The sequence below is a fragment of the Rhinatrema bivittatum genome, chromosome 1 (genome assembly GCF_901001135.1).
Source record: "Rhinatrema bivittatum chromosome 1, aRhiBiv1.1, whole genome shotgun sequence".
In the NCBI taxonomy this organism is placed as follows: domain Eukaryota; kingdom Metazoa; phylum Chordata; class Amphibia; order Gymnophiona; family Rhinatrematidae; genus Rhinatrema; species Rhinatrema bivittatum.
Window position 1 is genome coordinate 789,863,453 of NC_042615.1, and position 19,770 is coordinate 789,883,222.

Sequence of the window (19,770 nt, forward strand, 5' to 3'; positions counted from 1 at the left end):
CCATACTGGCACTGATCAGTAGTCATCGGCAGAGCTGTGTGCTCATGCATAAAAGCCTCTGCCTAGAACACAGCAATTTTGTGGGTGACACCAGTCGACGTTAATGCCTAATAGTAGAATCAGCTTTGCAAGCTGGCCAGTTCTTTTGTTTTCAGAAGGACACAATTTGGCCCAAGGATTTCACTTCTAGAAGGGAAAAATTCTGTGGAAAGCTTTTGCCTGATTCTTAAGTTTAGCGCTTTCAGGCAAAGTCCTACCATGCTTTGTGCTTAAGAGTTTGCTGGCACATTTTTTTCCTGTGCATTTTTCCCCCCTTACCTAAGTTAACTCACAGTCTGAAAACTGCCCTCCCTCACTATGGCTAAAAAATATGCCTGGTGATCTTCAACGCATGTCCTTTAAGCCATGTCAGTCACCAGGGGAGGGAAGAAAAGTATGCGCAAAGATAACCTATTCCTGCCTTTTTTCCATCCTTTTTCACTAGCAGTCTAACTGCAGAACATGCAGGTGCAAGTGACCGTGCATGCTTTGTACCCGTGGCAGATTTCAAAGTGATGGCGCCTGTGAATTTTTTTTTTTTTTTAAATATTCTGCTTTTCACACTTTTTTCAGCATTTCAAACAGGTATTGTAGGTATTTCCCTATCCCCAGAGGGCTTACAATCTAACGGCTCGATACAGTAAGGCCGCGGTAAAAACAGTGCGGCAGTGTCAGGCGCACCCTTCCTCCCCGCACGCACAGTTCTCCTGACCTAACACCTGATTCTCTCTTCTAATCGCATGCAAATGCATGCCGCGGCTGTGAAGCGGTAGGGAAGGGTTATGCCCGCGCAACCCATTTTACTGTATAGGCGCTGTAACAGCGCCTATACAGTAACCTGGGTGCGCTGGTACCTGTCATTTCAAATGACATTTGAAATGACAGGCACCAGGAAGTGTAAAAAAGTGTAAAAAGTGTAAAAAACAAAAAATCTGTGTGTTATATAAAAAAATAAAACAATTTTAAATACCTGTCGGAGGGCTGTGGGTCCAGGCGGCCGGTGGGCGGCGGGCAGCCATCAGCGGCATCCGGTAGTCCCTTCTCCCTTCCTCCCTCCTTCCCCTGCCTGGATGAGCGCCAAAATCGCACGGGCGGGTCGGCAGCGGGGGGGGGGGGGGGGGGGGGGGCGGCGGCAGGATCCGGGAGCGGCGGGTAGGCAGCAGCGGGGTCCGGGGGGGCAGCGGCAGCAGGATCCAGGGTCGGCAGCGAGATCCGGGGGGCGAGTAGCGGCAGCGTGTTCGATCGGGCAGGCAGGTAGGTGGCAAAATAAGATGGCCGCCTGCACGGGAAAATCGTGCAATTGGCCGCTGAAGACGTGACGTCACGACGTTTGGCGTCACGGGGTGTGACGTCACGTCTTCAGCGGCCAATTGCAGCTTTCCCCCGTGCAGGCGGCCATCTTTATTTTGCCACCTACCTGCCTGCCCGATCGAACACGCTGCCGCTACTCGCCCCCCGGAACTCGCTGCCGACCCTGGATCCTGCTGCCGCTGCCCCCCCGGACCCCGCTGCTGCCTACCCGCCGCTCCCGGATCCTGCTGCGGCCCCCCCCCCCCCCGCTGCCGACCCGCCCGTGCGATTTTGGCGCTCATCCAGGCAGGGAGGAAGGGAGAAGGGACTACCGGATGCCGCTGATGGCTGCCCGCCGCCCCACCGGCTGCCTGGACCCACGGCCCTCCGACAGGTATTTAAAATTGTTTTATTTTTTTATATAACACACAGGTTTTTTGTTTTTTACACTTACCGTAGCAGGCCCGAGCCTTGCTACTTTTTCGTTTGGTTTTTTTTTGCTTCGGGAGGAGGGGACCGGACGGGACCAGGGCGGGTAAGCAATGTTTTTACCCTACACTACACTACACTAACTCCTACTAGGGGGAGGCGGTAAACTAGCAGGTTAAGGCCGCGGCAGAACAGCGGGTTACGGAGGAGATAATATTAGCGCCCGTTACAGTATCGCAGTGGAATAGCTAATTCCTTCATTATACAGCTTTTTCGTTCATTTACATGCTGGGTGCGGAAAGGGTTTAGGAAAGGGTTTAGGAAGCGCTAAGGACGCGTGAAACTGGAGACTGTATCGCTGAATGGCCTTACTCGTCTGTATTGTGCGCTCCCAGCACGTTACAGATGGGGAATCTTTAACTCAACGTTACTGTATCGACCTGTAAGTTTGTACCTGAGGCAATGGAGGGTAAAGTGACTTGCCCAAGGTCACAAGGAGTGACAGTGGGACTTGAACCCTGGTCTCCTGATTCATAGCCCGCTGCTCTAACCACTAGGCTATTCCTCCACTCCTTTTCACTTTGCAAATCGATACAAAGTCCGTGGGTAAAAAGTCCACACACTGTCTTTGTTCCAAAACGGACAATTTGAATGCAAAAATGTGCTTATTTCAAAATTAAGCAAGCAAGTTGATTTGCAGGCTTTTATTTAAGTATATTTTTGCTCAGAATATAAAACTGGTTCTTAGATTTTATGGGCCCAATATTCAGAGTTATCCAGTTAACATGTGGGATATTCAGCAGCACGGGGCAATGCTACTGAATATCCCTGAAGAAATCACCACTTAGCCGGATAACTCATATCCAGCTAAGTTTAAATCTGCTTTTGAGCAGGTCTAACTTATCCATCTATCGTAGATGGATAAATCCGAATATCGGCACTTATCCGGCTATGATAGATGGATAAGTAGCTCCTCTTCGATCCATCTATTGCCCACCCGTTAGACATCTGGCTATCTTCTTAGCTGGATAAGTGCTTATTTGGCTAAGTGAAGAACGCTGAATGTAGCCGGATATTCAACGGTCATCACTTAGCTGGACATTGCACAGCCTCTATATGTGCAGTGTCTGTTGTCTGTACCCATTGTATTCTTTGCAATATGAATTGAAAGGGAGCCATCAGCCAGTCAGAGGCTTCAGTTTCCTACCTCAGTGATCTCAGATCTGTGCCACAAATAACTATTGGCACTTGGTAAGCACACCATTCATTCATTCCACTAACTTTGGTGCTCATCAAAGTGGTAGTTCCTAATGTTTGGTGCTTTTAGCATTTGAGAGATTAAAATAATTTCCCCTCAGTGCCCTATCTTATAAGAACAGTGCTTAAAATATGTTTTCACAAATAGAAGGGGAAGAATTAAGTTTCAATTGAAAATTACTTTTTACTCTTTACAGTTTTACTGGATCCTAATGAAGTGCTGTTATTAGCAAGCATGCCAATTTGCACAAATGTTGTGCATAAATAGGTATTATGTAAGTAATTGTAATGATTGCTGTCATTTGCATTTTGATGGTGACAGTGGCAGAACAGGTTTACTTTGAATTGGCACAATTACTTTTCATTTATCAAGTAATTGTTATCTGTGGCTTTTTCTCCTCAGTTTGAATGCATGCACATGAGTGAAGCAGTGAGCCAACAGCTTCATGTTTTGCGCAAAGAAGTAAAACAGTTACAAACAGAAGCCACAAAAGCACCTCCTCTGAACATCACAGAAGCAGCAGTGCATGTGGAAAACTTTATAACGTAAGTTGCACTGTCATTTCACTTTTGCTAAATTACTCATTTATTTTCAGCATTAGACTTACACTGCTTAAGGCTTGGAGTACATTTTCAAAGTTCTCTAGCCAGCTAGATCAGAGCCTTTGAAAAAGTACCTAGCTGAGCATCTAAGTTTAATTTCACTAGATGGCTAAGTTTAGCTGCTCAGAAACAGGCCGATATAGAACGGTGCGCTCGGCTGTTCGTTTCCAACCCGCGTCTATTACCCCTTATACTGTAAGGGTAACTGCATGTCGAAAATGCACAGCCAACCCCCGAAAACTAATAGCGCTGATCACATGCAAATGCATGTTGATGAGCCTATTAGTTAGTTGCCCGGGATACTGAAAGCCACCTCTTCGCTAATAAGGAGGCTGTAGGGACACGCTATTGTTCCTAGCGCCTCCTTATTAGCGCATCACCTCATTTAAATAGAGAATCATACCCCCAGGAGAGGTGCCTGGGTGCGGGAGAGGGGATGCTCAACCCGGAACTCCGGCTCTCCTGCATTTTTTACTGTATCTGCCTGAAAGTGGCTTGCTCCAAGGGTGGGGTTTGGTTGGTGGAAAATGTTAGTCTTCTAGTGCTGATTTTCTGTGCTACCTAGTTAAGTTGGTCTTAATCTTGAGTGACCAAATACCTAAACTAAATATATCAGACTATTAACCCCTGCCCCTTGTCAACCCTCCCCCTAGCTCGCCATCATAGAAACAGAGAAATGTGACAGCAAAGACTGTGTATGGTCTGTATAATCTGCCTATCCACAACAACAAATTCAGTTTACAATTCCTATCACTCTCTGAAATTCCCTGTGTTTATTCCATGCTTTCTTGAAATCTTGGTTTGTCTTAACCACTCCACAGGGAGGGTATTGCATGTATCTACAACCCTCTCTGTAAAGAAATATTTGTTTAGATTACTCCTGAGTCTGTCTTTCACCCTCATCCCATCCCTTGTTCTAGATCCTCCTTTCCTTTGAAAGAGGCTCACCTTCGGTGCATGGAAACCTTGGAAGCATGTAAATGTCTCTATCATATCTCCTCGTTCCCACCTTTCCTGTATGGCATATATGTTTAGGCTTCCAACAAGCCTACCCTCCCACTACTCCTTCCACATAATGTATAAAACTTCTCCCACAAGACTGTTTGATTTCCCTTGTAAATATCCTGTACATATATTTCTTAACTTTTATAAAACCTGTTTTTTATGTTTTTTGTTTCTTTTTTTTGAAACACCTTTATCTCTAATTTTACAGCTACTGTTCCAGGAATTGCCCTGCCTTCCTTTTGTTTCCTGAAAGTCTTCCAGTTATACCTTTTAATTCAAATTTTATAATTAATGTTCCATGTAAAGGCTCTGCCTACCTGTTTTGAGTTTCATTGTACACCGATACGATGTGCAAACGGTTGTCGGTATAAAAAAAATGTTAAATAAATAAAAATAAATAAAAATGTTTAGATCATTGAGTTTGTCCCCAAATACTTTAGAACAGAGATCACTGACCATTTTAGTAGCCACCTTCTGGAACGACTCCAATCATTTTATCCATCTGTTTGGCTACCTGAAGATTATCAAATATGATGACTTCCCCAGATACAGCTCTTCTTTGATTCTTAGAAAAATTTCATCCCCATGAACTGTACCTCTTCCTTGGGCTTTTGCAGCCTAAATGTAAAACTCCACATTTTTTACCATTAAATCTTAGCTGCCAGATCCTAGACCATTCCTTGAGCTTAGCTAGATCCCTTCTTTATATTTTGCATATCTTCTAGTCCTGGGGGAATTCTGTGCTACTGTGGAGCGCAGGATTTGCGCAGAATTCCCCCCCTGCGTGGAGGAGACCCTACCATGCCGTGAACGGAGTGTGCGAAGATGAAGGCCCCCATGTGCCGCAGGACATGCTCCGCTCACGGCAAAGAGAAGGCCTCGATGAGAGTGAATGTGTTTGTGTGTGAGAGGAGAGGGGGATGTGAGAGAGGGTGAGAGAGCAGGGGGGAGGGCATCCAACTGTGAAACATGCAAAGGAGCTAGAGATGTGAAATTTTACAATGCAGCTCAGTTTACTGTGCTTACCACACTTTTAGCTTTTGACACATATTTGTTTAGATATATTTTCATAAATTAGTCATCAAAGTCAGTGCAAAACTTTGTATGCTGACTTTTTTTTTTTTTTTTTAACCTTGCATTGGTCAGTGGTGGCTGAGTCACTGCCAGTTCAGCAAAATTGACAACTCCATCACCTAGGGGCCATTCGAGACAGCCAGACAAGGTACCAGCCACAGGTTTCCAAGCTTTTATTTAAGCACAAAACAAGAAAAGGCAAGACACTACATACGAGAATACTTAAACTGCAGATTTCACAAAAATGTACTTGATCTTTTTTCCTGCCTTGCACATGCTTTTGAATATCCCATCAATGCATGACAAAGTGGCATGTGAATAAATGTACTGCCTGCCAGATGAAGTTGTTATGGATGCATCAAGGGTAGCAATAATGTGCTCTTCTGGAACACATGTGTCTCTATGGGGTGGCCAGTAAAATGACTTCGCATATATGGCCAATCCACCAGGAATTATCATAGATATAAGCTAAATACTGACCAGTTTGGAAGCAGGATACTTGAAGGGCAGGAAAATATTCACGTTCATGTTCTAGAACACTTGCCAGGTCATTTTACTGGCCACCCCATAGAAACAATTGTTGTTTCCAGAAAAGCATCCACCAGAGGAAGTACTAGCCTCTGGTCCCTCGCTCCCGTTCCCAAAAGGTGAGCTCTCACAGCCGTCCCAGGCCACAGGAAGTATCAGATTTGTGGTGGGGAAACAGCTCTTCCAGTACAGAGTGTTGCCGTTCGGGCTAGCTTCGGCCCCACATGTCTTTACCAAATGTCTGGCCATGGTGGGGGTGCACCTCTGCAGACTGGAAGTGCATGTTTTCCCATATCTGGACAATTGGCTGTACAAGAGCACTTCTTGGGCAGGGGCAGATCGGTCCTTGCACTTGACCATTCGGGTATTTGAGTCACTAGGGTTTGTCATCAGTTACCCGGTCTCACCTCAGCCCGTCACCTCAATTGGAATTTATAGGAGCCCTGCTAGACACAGCTCAGGCAAAGGCCTTCCTGCTGTGCCTTGGTGTCCATTTCGGAGATGATTCAACAGAGCTAGCAGGTGTCACCCTGACACATGTTGAATCTGCTGGGCCATATGGGCACAACCATCCATGTCACTCCCTTGGCACGTGTGCATATGCGCAGAGCCCAATTGGCCTTAAGGTCGCAGTGGCACATCTGCATCAGGCCATCTCTCCGGGACTCCTTGTCCTGGTGGCGCGTCCTTTCCAATTTGGAACAGGGAATATCATTCCAGAATCCCCCTACCCATATTGTCCTTACCACGGATGCATCTACTCTGGGGTGGGGTGCCCATGTGGATGGGCTCCACACCCAGGGTCTGTGGTCCACTCAAGAACTAGTATGTCATTTCCTGGAGCTCCAGGAGATCGTGTGCTCTATCATCTTTCAGGGATTGGCGCCAACTAAATCATCCTGTTCAAGATAGGCAACCAAGTTGCCATGTGGTATGTCAACAAGCAAGGAGGCATGGGGGTCGTACTTCCTGTCTATGGAAGAGTTACAGATCTGGTCCTGAGACAGACTGAGTTGGACCTTCAGGCCCCACAAGTGGTCCCTCGACCAGGAGGTAGCGAACCGTATCTTCCGCCTCTGGTGGAACCCAGACGTGGACTTATTCACGTCCCCCTGCAACAGGAAGGTGACTCAGTTATCTTCCCTGTATAGGTTGAACAGCAGACTCACTTCGGATGCCTTTGCCCGCCATTGGGGCAAGAGTCTTCTGTATGCATATTCTCTGCTCCCTCTAGTCACAAAGACTCTCCTGAATCTTCAACAGGACCAAGGGACCATGAACCTCCTAGCCCCCCATTGACTGCGACAAGTCTGGTTCCCACTCCTACGGGAGTTGACCTTCCAGAAACCGATCAGTCTGGGTACTTCCCCAGATCCCATGGCTCAGGATCAGGGCAGGCTGTGGCATCCCAATCACCAGGCCCTGTCACTCACAGCCTGGATGTTGAGAGGCTAATCCTGCAGCCACTTGATCTTTCTGGAGATGTTTCTCGGGTCCTGGTAGCTTCTCGAAAGTCTTCCACTAGGAAGACCTACAGACTAAAGTGGACCTACAGACTAAAGTGGAGGAGGTTATATGCTAATGATAAATTGCCTGTAGTTATTTCTTTGATAAAACCAATGAGGTATCAGCTGCTATAAGTTCCCTCTGGACTTATACTGCTTCCAGATATCCTTGTCTGTGCAGCGTGCTATGTTTAGTCTCCACAGAAATAGTTTGTAATTCTCTGGGGGGGTCCCTATGTGAAGAGGGATCCCACATGGACGTGTGGATTAGGGCATGCTGGGCATCTAACCGGTTTTATTTATCAACTCATGTTGCACATCTCATCCAGTACTGTAAAACTGACAGTAAGAGCAAAAAGTGTCATCCTACTTCATTAAACTGCACATTACAATCCATGCTGATTAATGTTCTTTTTCTAATATCAGCTGTTCCTAGACATTGCATTCAATGACTGCAAATCTGATTGAGGAAAAAGTGCCATCCTAATCCCTCAAGCTGAACAGTATAACTCATATAAAGCACATTAAGCCCCTGAAGCAGCTCCAAGACAGGAGTGAAACTCAGCCTGAGTCGGGCTTTTTAAAGTGTTTTATTGTCTCCTTTGAAATAAATGTTAATTGACGGACATCGGGTATCTATTTCTTTTTTACTTCCCCCTCTGTTACCAACAGCACTGTAGTTGTTGTGCCCATTGGCATATGGTTGGTGCTTGTTGGTCCCCTTTTGTGTTGTGGAGCAGCCTGTAGCTAGGAATTCACCCGTGTGTGAGGACTACCATCCTGCTTGTCCTAGGAGAAAGGAAAGTTGCTTACCTGTAACAGGTGTTCTCCTAGGACAGCAGGATGAAACCTGCTCGCCACCCTATGGAGTTTTGTCTCTCCTATGTTTTATAGTTTTAATTTTTCGTAATTCTATGTTAGGAGACTGAAGAGGGACCCCGCATGGACGTGTAGATTAGGGCATGCTGGACATGCTCTGTGCGCCTAGTCAAAATTCTAGAAACTTTGACATACATTTTCCTTGCTGGGCTCCTTCCGATGATGTCACCCATATGTGAGGACTGACATCCTGTTGTCCTGGGAGAGCACCTGTGACAGGTAAGCAACTCTGCTTTCCAGTTGGCTGCAGAGCCTCCTAGTGAAAATCCTAGATGTAGGCCATGGGCCATGACTACTGATCCAATTATGGCCTAAATCGAAGTGTACATCAGGAGCAAAGAGGAGTCAAAATACACCTTAAATTTCTATTGTAAAATTTTTCAGATACTTTGTTGGCTCATAATAAGGAAGACAAGCTCACATTATATTCCAAACTTTGCACTGGGATTTACCACTAAGAGTTGTACTAATTGACAAAATTTCAGGCCCCTGTCGAGCTGTAGAACCTGGACAAAATGGCCATTTTAGGTTGCGCGGAGCATGGTACTCAGAGGTGACCTCCATTTAACTGCCTCTAGCTCTCCAACCAATGGAGATCCAGGTGAAAAATTTAGTATGGTTTTGTTTGAGACCCTAGAAAATATCCGTGGAAAATTTTGTTCGATTTAGAGGAAGTTGAAAGTGGATCCCCTAGTCCACTTGATATGAAATGACACTGGTGAGTGCTGATATTCAGCGTTACCATCCTAAAATTGGCTAGGTAGATCTGATGCAGCCAAGAGTTACTCCTGCCTCATCCTGACGGAAATATATTTGGATCTGAGGGCTTCATTCAAATTAAAGGCATGCATGTATTTGGGTGAATGGGCCTATCGGAGGGCAGATCGGAGGAATTTATCAGAACATTTGTTGTAGCCCCACTTATTGCTTGCCTTGAATGTGGTGCATATTTTCTTTTAGCTTTTTCTTTTGGACAACTATTTCATAAATCTTGTTTATTTACAGCAGTTAATATTTGGGAAAACCTGATAATTTTATGCTATTTGTTCTCCAGAGGCCTAAAAAATAATTTGGGTAATTTGAGGTCTGAATCATTTTCTATAAAGTATTGTATTTCCTTGCAGCTCTTAATAAGTGTTTTGCAACAACCTGGCAAATGTTCACTTGATACTGGTTATGAAATCTGTAGAAGAAACATAGTGGCTGTTAAAATACCATGTAGTTATATCACTGAGCATAGTCACAAATTGTCTAAACGAGTGCATTGTTCTTTGTAAAACTTGTACATGGAAAATATAAAAACATTTCTTAATGAAAATTTGAAGGGTAATTTATATCTTGCTTCCATAGCCTGTTTTTGAAGTTTTCTTTATGAAAGCAGTAAGTTACTTCAGGATACAGCTTATGAATGGACTCATTAGGGCAGGCAGCTGAGCATGAGCACAGGGAGTCTCCCTTTCTTCCACTCCAGATTCCCTCTCCTCCTCATTCATCTTCCATCATCAAAATCCCATTCCCATGCTAATTCCTGGATTCTTCATTCCTCCATTCACCAGACCAATCCCTGAGATCTCGTCTCCACCTAAAAACCTTAAAAAAAAAAAAAAATAATAATATATATATATATATATATATTTCAGACACTTTAAAGGTAAGAGGACAATTTGATTTTTAAAAACAAAAATAAAATTATTTGCATTTAGAATAGTGTTCCACAAACTATTGGTCCTGATCCCAAATGGAGTTACAAAATCCTTATATGGGGTCTCAAGCACGTCCACACAAAAAAAAACCAAACAAAAAACCCACGTGTACAGTGAGTACCATGTGGCCACTTAACACAGCAAACCCACGCTTTCCTTTCAACTATGAAGTACAAACTGAAGATCCACGCGCAGTGCACATGGATGCACCGATTTTATAACAAACGCGTGTATTTGTGCGCGTTACAAAATTGGCTATCTGTGCGTAAATGCACACCCAATTTTATATTGATGCACGCATGTACCTGCGAATGCCATCTTGATTGCGTAAGTGGGAGGAAGTTTAGTATGTACGCGCAGCGACACAATTAGCCTTTTTCCCAGTTCACCCCAGTAAAGGACTTCTAAACCCCCTAGCTAACTTGCCTCCCTTTCACTCTATTATCCCCAATCCTTAAAACCCTGCTAACTAGCATTTTTGTTTTGTTATATGACTTACACACCGTCCATAGCAGAAGCAAAGTTACGTGGTAGGGGACCCTGGTGCGCGCTTGTGCGCATCAATACTTATGCGCTGGTTTCCATTTAAATTCCCAAAATGCCTATGCCCCATCTAGACTATGCCCACATCCTGCCCCTTTTTTCGACTTTTTTCTTTTGTGCATGTACCGGGAGATACGCTATCCATGGATGCTTCTTAAAATACATGCACCGCGTGCTGGCCCACTAGACACGCAAATCTCCCGGCTTCGATGCACGTAGGGCTTTTAAAATTCACCTGCATGTGTACTTGCTGGAGAGCATAGAGCAGGGAGTCAGTTGCTCTCATGTCTCTTCTAGCTGAGAAAAAAGTGAAGAGCCGGGACCAGGTACAATACGTTAGTGCTCACAATTGCTGCTTCTCTCCTGCCTCTGGGTGATTCCTGGTGCCTGCAAAGGCTGAAATCCTACTGGCCTACACCTCCAAATTGCTGCTACCAGTCCAAGCTCGCAGTCCACTCCTTTATTCCCTGGTGATTGCCACTACCACAAGCCCAGACCTGTTCTCCCCCTCACCAACAATCACGGACAACCCAGGCTCACTTTCTTTCATCCCCCACCCTCCACCCTCTGACAATTAACATTGACTTGCTGGCTCTGCGACAGCATGGTCACACATGAACATGGGGGTCGAATGCAGAGTAAGTGGCCCCGGCCACTTCAAGTTTTGCATCAGCCTCTCCAACTTCAGCCACTGCTCTTTTACCAAGCTGCGTGGGATCACCAAGGGCTGTGAATCCTCGCTGGCCCAAGGCACCCCCTTTCTCCTACTCTTTCCATCTATAACACTTTTAAAAACATGACTATAAGGGGAGTTGGGGTTAAAAGGCACGCGTTTGAAGGCTCACCTAGATATCCTAATAGCCTTGCATTGGCCCTTTGAAAGAGGGTGTCAGCTGGCCAGGGTTGGTGGAAAGGAGAGAGGGGGATGAATCTGGGAAGGGAGAAGATGGATGAGTCCGGGGGAGGTGAGCTTGGAGGAACGAGAGAGTGAGGGGGTGAGCCTGAAATGGGTCAAGTGGAGAAAAAGGGTTTTAGAAAGAATGAATGAGCCAGAGGGAGAGTGGATAAGTCTGGGGAGGAGGAGAAAGTATGTAAGGGTATGAGGCTAGGGTAGCAAATGAGGCAGGGGGGTGTGAGATGAAAGATGAGCCGTGTGTGTGTGTGTGTGTGTGTGTGTGTGTGTGTGTTTTTGTGAAAAAGTGGCAGAGTATGGGAAGAGGCGAGAGGGAGAGCATGGAGGTTGGGGTGGTGAGAAAAGGGCTGAGTTTGGGTGGGGAAGAGAGTGAAAGGGTGAGCCTGGGGTAAGTGTGGGAGGGGGAGGTTGAGAGAAGGAATGAGATTCTTTTGGGGGCTGCCCTCCTCATTACATCCTGTTCTGCTAATTTGTTTTGGTCATTGTCTGGGGTCATGTGAATGTTCTCATACTAAAATGGGGCCACGCCTGCTAAACGCTTGGAAAGCCCTTACCTAGAAGGTGACTTTCTGTAGTCTGTCTAGTTATAAAGGTACCTTTTATCGTATATAGTTAATTTTTAGAGGGACGCTATCAGTAATTTCTTTGTGAAAATTAGTATTACGTATGCATGCTAAAAGCGCCTGCTATTTGTCAGCAGGTGTTTTGGGAACGGGGGTAGGTGGTATAATTGTATATGTACTTTTGAAAATTCCAATATACAGAAAGCATTCACCACACACTTCAATAGTGCAGAATAAAGAAATGATACCAAAATTTGGAGAGAGAGAGACCTCAGAAAAGAGATGCTGCAGCTCAAGGCTATTAGTAAAGCATATGTCCTTTCCAATCATAGGTCTGAAAAACCTCTACAAAATTATTTTACTTAATGTGAAAATCCACACAAACTAATTTTATTCAAGTTTTTTATACATAAAAAAGAACTTACCAGCTTTCCCAACCTCCAACAATTCTACCAAGGCTTTAGGAAGAAGACATTCAAAACAAAATCTGTGGCTTTAAAAAGATGTAATTTTGGACAGAAAGCCCAAATCTGATGTGGCTTTCGAAAATAAATAAATGTGCATTTTAGTCCCCTAAACCAAACGTGCTCAACAGAATGCCTCTTTTTAGTGCAGCTGAATGCAGGCTTTTTAGTTGCCCTGAAGAAGGCAATTTTCAGATTGGCCATTTTACATAGGTAAACAAGTTATTCCCTCTTAATATACAAATAAATTCAAATTTATGAAGATGTGGCACAGATTTGTCCCAGAATTTTTAGAAACTTTGCTACAGAGTTATCTAACTCTCATTAGAAAGTCTACTCTTGAGCTGCTGCAGGAACATGGGGCTGTGCCTATAGCTAAGTTGTGACTGTTTATTAGGTATCATGGAATATCTTTCAGACAGAGTGCTAGGTGGTGGGACATCCCCTGTCTTACAAGAATGAGGAATAGGGTACCTTGCAAAATAGACCAATTTAAGGCTAATGCCATTTGGAAGGATCCTGTCCCATCACATTGTATTTTTTAAAGACTGTCTGTGGAGCATTGTTGAGTATAATCGTAAGATCACTGTGAGGTAGCTAGTTGGAAAGGAATGTTGGCATTCACAACCTGGGCATAACTAACATAGCCATAATACCTGTATTATTAGCTGCTTGTGCAATTTCAGAGGCTTGCAAACTGAGCACAAGAAAGTTTGGCCAGTTTCGCCTCATTGCTTCATTAGTAGTAATACCAGAGGATTATAATAGTCTCTTAATGTTACCGACTTCCTTAGTTCATACAACAAAATGTGAGCTTATATATGCCTCCCAGCAGATGGCTCCCAAGAGCCTTTCTACAATAGAAATAAAGGGTTACTTTTATTTTTTTATGTTCAGAATTGTGATTAATGAAGTAGCATTTTCTAGTATTTCCCTTGTCCTATGACTTGCAATTTCAGCAATTATACAAGAATTTTCTTAGACCACATCAGATCAAATAATACTGTATAATTTGCCTTCTCCAAGTTATGTGTTCATTTTTTTTATAGCATTTTGATGGTTAATTTATCCCTTTTAGCTCTAACACTCAGAATTAATTACTTCAGTATCTAGCTCTGGATTAGTTTAATTGTGGGGTCCATATTCAGCTAGGGAGCAACTAATTAAGTTAGCCGGATATACCTATCCGGCTAACTTAATCAGGATATTCAGTGGCACAGCTTGAATATACCTGGCTATCTTAGTTAGCTCTACGGCGCAACCAGAGTTGGCTGCATAAGTTAATGCACTAACTCTGGTCCACTCTGAAATGCCTCCCGCCCACCCCTGTACCACCCCAAAATTATGCGGCTAGAATTTAACTTTTCTGTTATCCGTCTAAATGACTTCGGAATATCAGCCTCCTTGTTTCTCTCCTTGTTATATTCATACTAGGAAGTTATTGCAGAATTATATGAAGATTAGTTTCCTGTGGTGTTGGCTTTAATCTTGGCATTGAATGTGGACTTTTTTAGTTACCTGTAAAGTAACTAACTAATCCAGGAAGAATTATTCTTTGAGTGAGAATAGCTCCTCTAGAGTTGGGATAGAACTTAAATCTCCAGAGTTGTCCTTCTGTGAGTCCAAAAGTGCTTTTAGCACACATGCACAAATTGTAGCTAAATCATTCCTCATAACTGGGACACCTATATAAATTCTCACCTTGGCATTTTTGTAGACCTATGCTGCACTTTACTGCATGTAAGAAAGTTGCATTGTGGTGATGTCATATACTACACAGTTGAGCAAAGTTTGCCTATATGTGTTTTTATACAGAGCCTTAGTCAATGCCTACCGGCTGCAGCCATTGCCTGGTATTCAGAAAGTTGGAATTGGCTCGTTTTATGCAGTTGTGGACTTTGTTTGTGATGAAACACAGCGTTATCCACCCACAAGGCAGTTCTTTACTTCATGCATTGAGATCCTGGGGCAAGTAAGTTTATTTTGACTTATCGTTGAATTTCCATGCATTTAAGCATCTGACCTTAATTAAGCCATTTACTACCCCCTCCCATCTCCTACTCTGTTTATTACTTATCTGACAATATGTTTGATAGTGATATGAAATGAAAAATGGATTGAATTTCACTTAGAACTAAGGCACACAATAAAGCTAGTTGCACTGGTCAGATTTACAGCTAGTATTCAAGAAGAAGACAGATGCTGTCTTGAGAATGATTTAATTTATATTCTAGATGGTATTTGGTGGTGAAAGCACAGAGGTAGGAAACAGCCATTTTATTTATTTATTTATTTATTTGAAATTATTTATAACCCGCTTCCTCCAAAGTTCGGGGTGGGGTACAATTGAACATACATAAAATATTAAAACAATAAAAACACAAATTATACTAACAACAAGCAGAGACCAGTCTTGATGAAGGACAGTTACAAAGTGCCGTACATTCGAGGTCTTACTAGTGCATTGGATAAAGCAATTTAAACATATATATTGGGCTGCCTGCTCCTGGATTAAATCCTTAAACGTGATGTTGAGAAAGTAAGTCTTTAAGGCTTTTCTGAATTCTTTAGAATCTTCAATAGTGTGGAACTGCGCAGGCAATAAATTCTACAGAGAGGGGCCGGAGACGGAAAAGGCTCTTCCCCTTGTTGAGTCAAGTCTGGCAAAACCAGTGGGATAGGAATCTCCAAGAGTTGCAGGCTAGATGACCGGAGGAAGCAGCTAGGTGTATACATTTTGTGTTGCATTTATCCACAGAGAAGAGTTATGGATAACTGAAGCTAATTTATATCTGAGAAGTCCTTGAACCAGAAGCCAATACCGGTTGAATAATACTGTGGTCCTAGATCTTGGTGCCAGTTAGTAGACGAATGCCAGAATTCTGGATGATTTGCAAGGCTCTAATGGAGCATTGTGGGTAGGCCGGTGTATGGGGAGTTACAGTAGTCTTTCGAAGAGAAAAACGAAAGACCGAAGTACAGTCCTGAACTCGGAAGTATTTAGATGTTTGAGGAGTTTTAGATTTGCAAAGGAATTTTGTATGACAGTGGAAATGTGTGGTTTTACAGAGAGATGTTGACCAAAAGTAAAGCCAAGGTTATGTACTTTATTGGAAGTTTTAATTGATTCACTTTGAAAATATATAGGATATCAGGAACCTCAAATTGTAGGCACTGACCAAGAATGAGAATTATTATTATTATTTTTTTTTTTTTAGAATAAGAGTGAGACTATTGGGGTGGATTTTAAGAGCCCTGCTCGCCTAAATCCGGGCGGATTTGGCGAGCAGGGCCCTGCGCGCCGGTGCGCCTATTTTACATAGGCCTACCGGCGCGCGCAGAGCCCCGGGATTCGCGTAAGTCCCGGGGTTTTCTGAGGGGGGCGTGTCGGGGGGCGGGCCTGATCCGCACGGCGTTTTCGGGGCGTATCGGGAGCGTTTCGGGGGCAGGCCCGGGGCGTGGTTATGGCCCAGGGTGGTCCGGGGGCGTGGCCGCGCCCTCTGGACCCGCCCCCAGGTCGCGTCCCGGCGCGCTAGCGACCCGCTGGCGAGCGGGGATTTACATCTCCCTCCGGGAGGCGTAAATCCCCCGACAAAGGTAAAGGGGGGGTTTAGACAGGGCCGGGCGGGTGGGTTAGGTAGGGGAAGGGAAGGTGAGGGGAGGGCAAAAGAAAGTTCCCTCCAAGGCTGCTCCGATTTCGGAGCGGCCTCGGAGGGAACGGGGGTAGGCTGCGCGGCTCGGCGCGCGCCAGCTATACGGAATCGATAGCCTTGCGCGCACCGATCCAGGATTTTAGCAGATACGCGTGGCTACGCGCGTATCTACTAAAATCCCACGTACTTTTGCTTGCGCCTGATGCGCCAGCAAAAATACGCCAAATCACGCGGTTTGAAAATCTACCCCATTATGTGTTAATCAATGTTTTATTGAAGATAGACATAACTTTGCAAAATTAGCGGTAGCAGACCAGGATGATTTTACAGGAAAGAAAAACTGGATGTCATCTGCATAAAGTTTATCTTAAAGCCCAAGGGTCATAGCAATCGACAGAGTGAAGCAAGATAGATGTTGAAAAGAGCAGCAGAAAGTGCAGAATCCTGAGGGACACCCATGGAGATGAAATGCCATCATAAGTGTGAGCCAACAGTTTTGATCTGTTGTCATCTGTTAGAAAGAGAAGAAGAGAACCAGGAGAGGACAGGGCCAGGGATACCAGAATCTGGGAGACATGGCAGGAGAATTTGGTGATCAATTATATCAAATGCTGATGTTATGTCCAAGAGAATTAGCATCTTCTGGGACATGAGTTCAAATTGCCACTAGAGCTTGATCCACTTTCTGATTTGAATCAGCAGTGTCTCCTTTCGCAACAGAATTTTCAAGGCGTGGAGTAGGGTGGCTCAAAGTAATCAGCTTCCTGAGACAAGGGATGAGATGGCACTCCCCTGTCAAGACAGAGCATTTATAATATCAGAATTTACAAGAAAAAGAACATTCATAGTATAGTCTTCTGAGATAAAAATGTAATTTCCAATATGTATATTATATTTACATGAACTGCTGTGGTGCCAAAGAGGAAACCCTGCAAAAAAAAAAAAAAAAAAAAAGACATTTGACACCCGTACGATACTAGGCCTGTTGTAAAGTGCATTGCGTTTGGCCCTCAAAAAGTCATGAGTAAACTCAGTTTCAATCTAGTAAACCTTCCCTACCAAACCAGCACTGACTGCCAGCACTCAAACAGTAGGAGCCCTATCCATGAAAACGTAACACTGTAAATATAACACCATGCCCTAAAATACAATACAGCGCCTATTAAAAAACAGAACAAGCGAGGCAGCTATAGATCCCTAAATAGAAACTATACTCGGTAGGTTTGTAAAAATGTGTGTAAATGAAATAAAAAAAAACAAAACAAAACTGAAATATCACATTTACATAAGTATTCAGACCCTTTTCTCAGTACTTTGTTGAGGCACCTTTTGCAGCGATTACAGCCTCAAGTCTTTTTGGGTATGATGCTACAATCTTGGCACATCTGAATTTGGGAATTTTCAGCCATTCTCTGCAGATCCTCTCAAGCTCTGTCAGGTTGTTGGGGATCATCGATGCACAGCTATTTTCAGGTCTCTCCATTTTCATTTCATTTTTATTTTATATTTCGCTTTTCGCACTTTTTCAGCACTTCAAAGCGGATTACATTCAGGTACTGTAGTATTGTCTCCAGAGATGTTTGATCAGGTTCAAGTCTGGGCTCTGGCTGGGCCACTCAAGGACATTCACAGACTTGTCCCGAAGCCACTCCTGTGTTGTCTTTGTGTGTGCATAGGGTCGTTGACATGTTGGAAAGTGAATGATCACCTCAATCTGAGATCCAGAGTGCTCTGGAGTAGATTTTCATCAGGGATCTCTCTGTACTTTGCTCTGTTCATCTTTCCGTCTATCCTGATTGGTCTAAAAATTCCTGTAGCTGAAAAACATCCCACCACCATGTTTCACTGTAGGAATGATATTTGCAAAGGATTGAGCAGTGCCTGGTTTCCTCCAGGCATGATGTTTGGCATTCAGTCCAAAGAGTTAAGTCTTGGGTTCATCAGACCAGAGAATATTGTTTTATCATGTATGATTTTTTTACCCACCAGTGAGATGTTGTATGTGTGCATCTGGTGCAAAGAGCTCCTATCTCTCAGAGAACTAGTCCTATCTCTGGAGGCTAGAGTGGCAAACCTGGAGGAACTGAGACAGACAGAGAGGTATATAGATGAGACTTTCAGGGACATAGTAGACAAGTCCCAACTCCAGTCTGGCAGCCCTGGTGCTGCCTTGGAGGAGGAAGCACTCCTGGTCAGAGAGAATCAACCCTGTTTGGCAGGAAATGATCCTGTAGCAAAGACCTGTTCTTCAGGTGTGATGCATTTTCCTCTTGCACCAAGGAAGTGTCTCCCAGGGCTACTGCCCAGGACAGAATGTTTAAGTCAGCTGTCAGAGTTGGTGATTCAATTATTAGGAATGTAGATAGCTGGGTGACTGGTGGGCTTGAGGATCACCTGGTAACATGCCTACCTGGTGCGAAGGTGCGGACCTTATGCGTCACCTAGATAGGATTTTAGACAGTGCTGAAGAGGAGCCGGCTGTCGTGGTACATGTGGGCACCAACAGCATAAGAAAATGTGGGAAGGAAGTTCTGGAAGCCAAATATAGGCTCTTAGATAGAAAGCTGAAAACCAGAACCTCCAGGGTAGCATTCTCTGAAATGCTCTCTGTTCCATGCGAAGCTCCCCAAAGGCAGGCAGAATTCCGGAGTCTCAATGTGTGGATGAGACTATGGTACAAGGAAGAGGGTTTCAGTTTTACAAGAAACTGGGGAATCTTTTGGGGAAAGGAGAGTCTTTTCCAAAGAGATTGGCTCCACCTTAACCAGGGTGGAACCAGGCTGCCGACGCTAACCTTTAAAAAGGAGAAAGAGCAGCTTTTAAACTAGAACAAAGGGGAAAGCCGACAGTTGCTCAGCAGCGGATGGTTCAGAGGGAGGTATCTTTGAAGGATACTAATGAAGCATTAGAGTTAGGGCATCCAAATGGAGAGATTCCAATAATTAGAAAAATAGTCCACGTGCCTATAAATAATCACCTGAACTAAAAGATTCCAAATTATCCCTGACAATTGAAAAACAGAATGTTAATGCAAACAAAAAACACACTTTGAAATGTTTGTATGCTAATGCCAGAAGTCTAAGAAGAAAGATGGGAGAGTTAGAGTGTATAGCAGGGAATGATGATATAGACTTAATAGGCATCTCGGAGACATGGTGGAAGGAGGATAACCAATGGGATAGGGCTATACCAGGGTACAGATTATATCGCAATGATAGAGAGGAGTAACTTGGTGGTGGGCTGTTGCTTTATGTCCGAGATGGCATAGAGACCAACAAGATAAAGATCCTGAATGAGACTAAATGCACAATCAAATCTTTTG

At 44.1% G+C, this 19,770-nt stretch overlaps 1 protein-coding gene and 1 long non-coding RNA gene across 2 annotated transcripts in view; one reads left to right on the forward strand and one right to left on the reverse strand.

Annotated features, from left to right (window-relative positions):
• Positions 1–19,770, forward strand: part of EPG5 (ectopic P-granules autophagy protein 5 homolog) — a 335,394-nt gene that overhangs the window by 206,097 nt on the left and 109,527 nt on the right. The window contains exons 28-29 of the mRNA XM_029580866.1: positions 3,419–3,561; positions 14,611–14,767. Of these exons, the coding sequence (XP_029436726.1) occupies positions 3,419–3,561; positions 14,611–14,767 (300 nt within the window). The remainder of the gene's footprint in view (positions 1–3,418; positions 3,562–14,610; positions 14,768–19,770) is intronic.
• LOC115078160 overlaps positions 7,778–19,770 on the reverse strand; it is a 123,329-nt gene continuing 111,336 nt past the window's right edge. The window contains exon 3 of the long non-coding RNA XR_003853079.1: positions 7,778–10,199. This is a non-coding gene — a long non-coding RNA (uncharacterized LOC115078160). The remainder of the gene's footprint in view (positions 10,200–19,770) is intronic.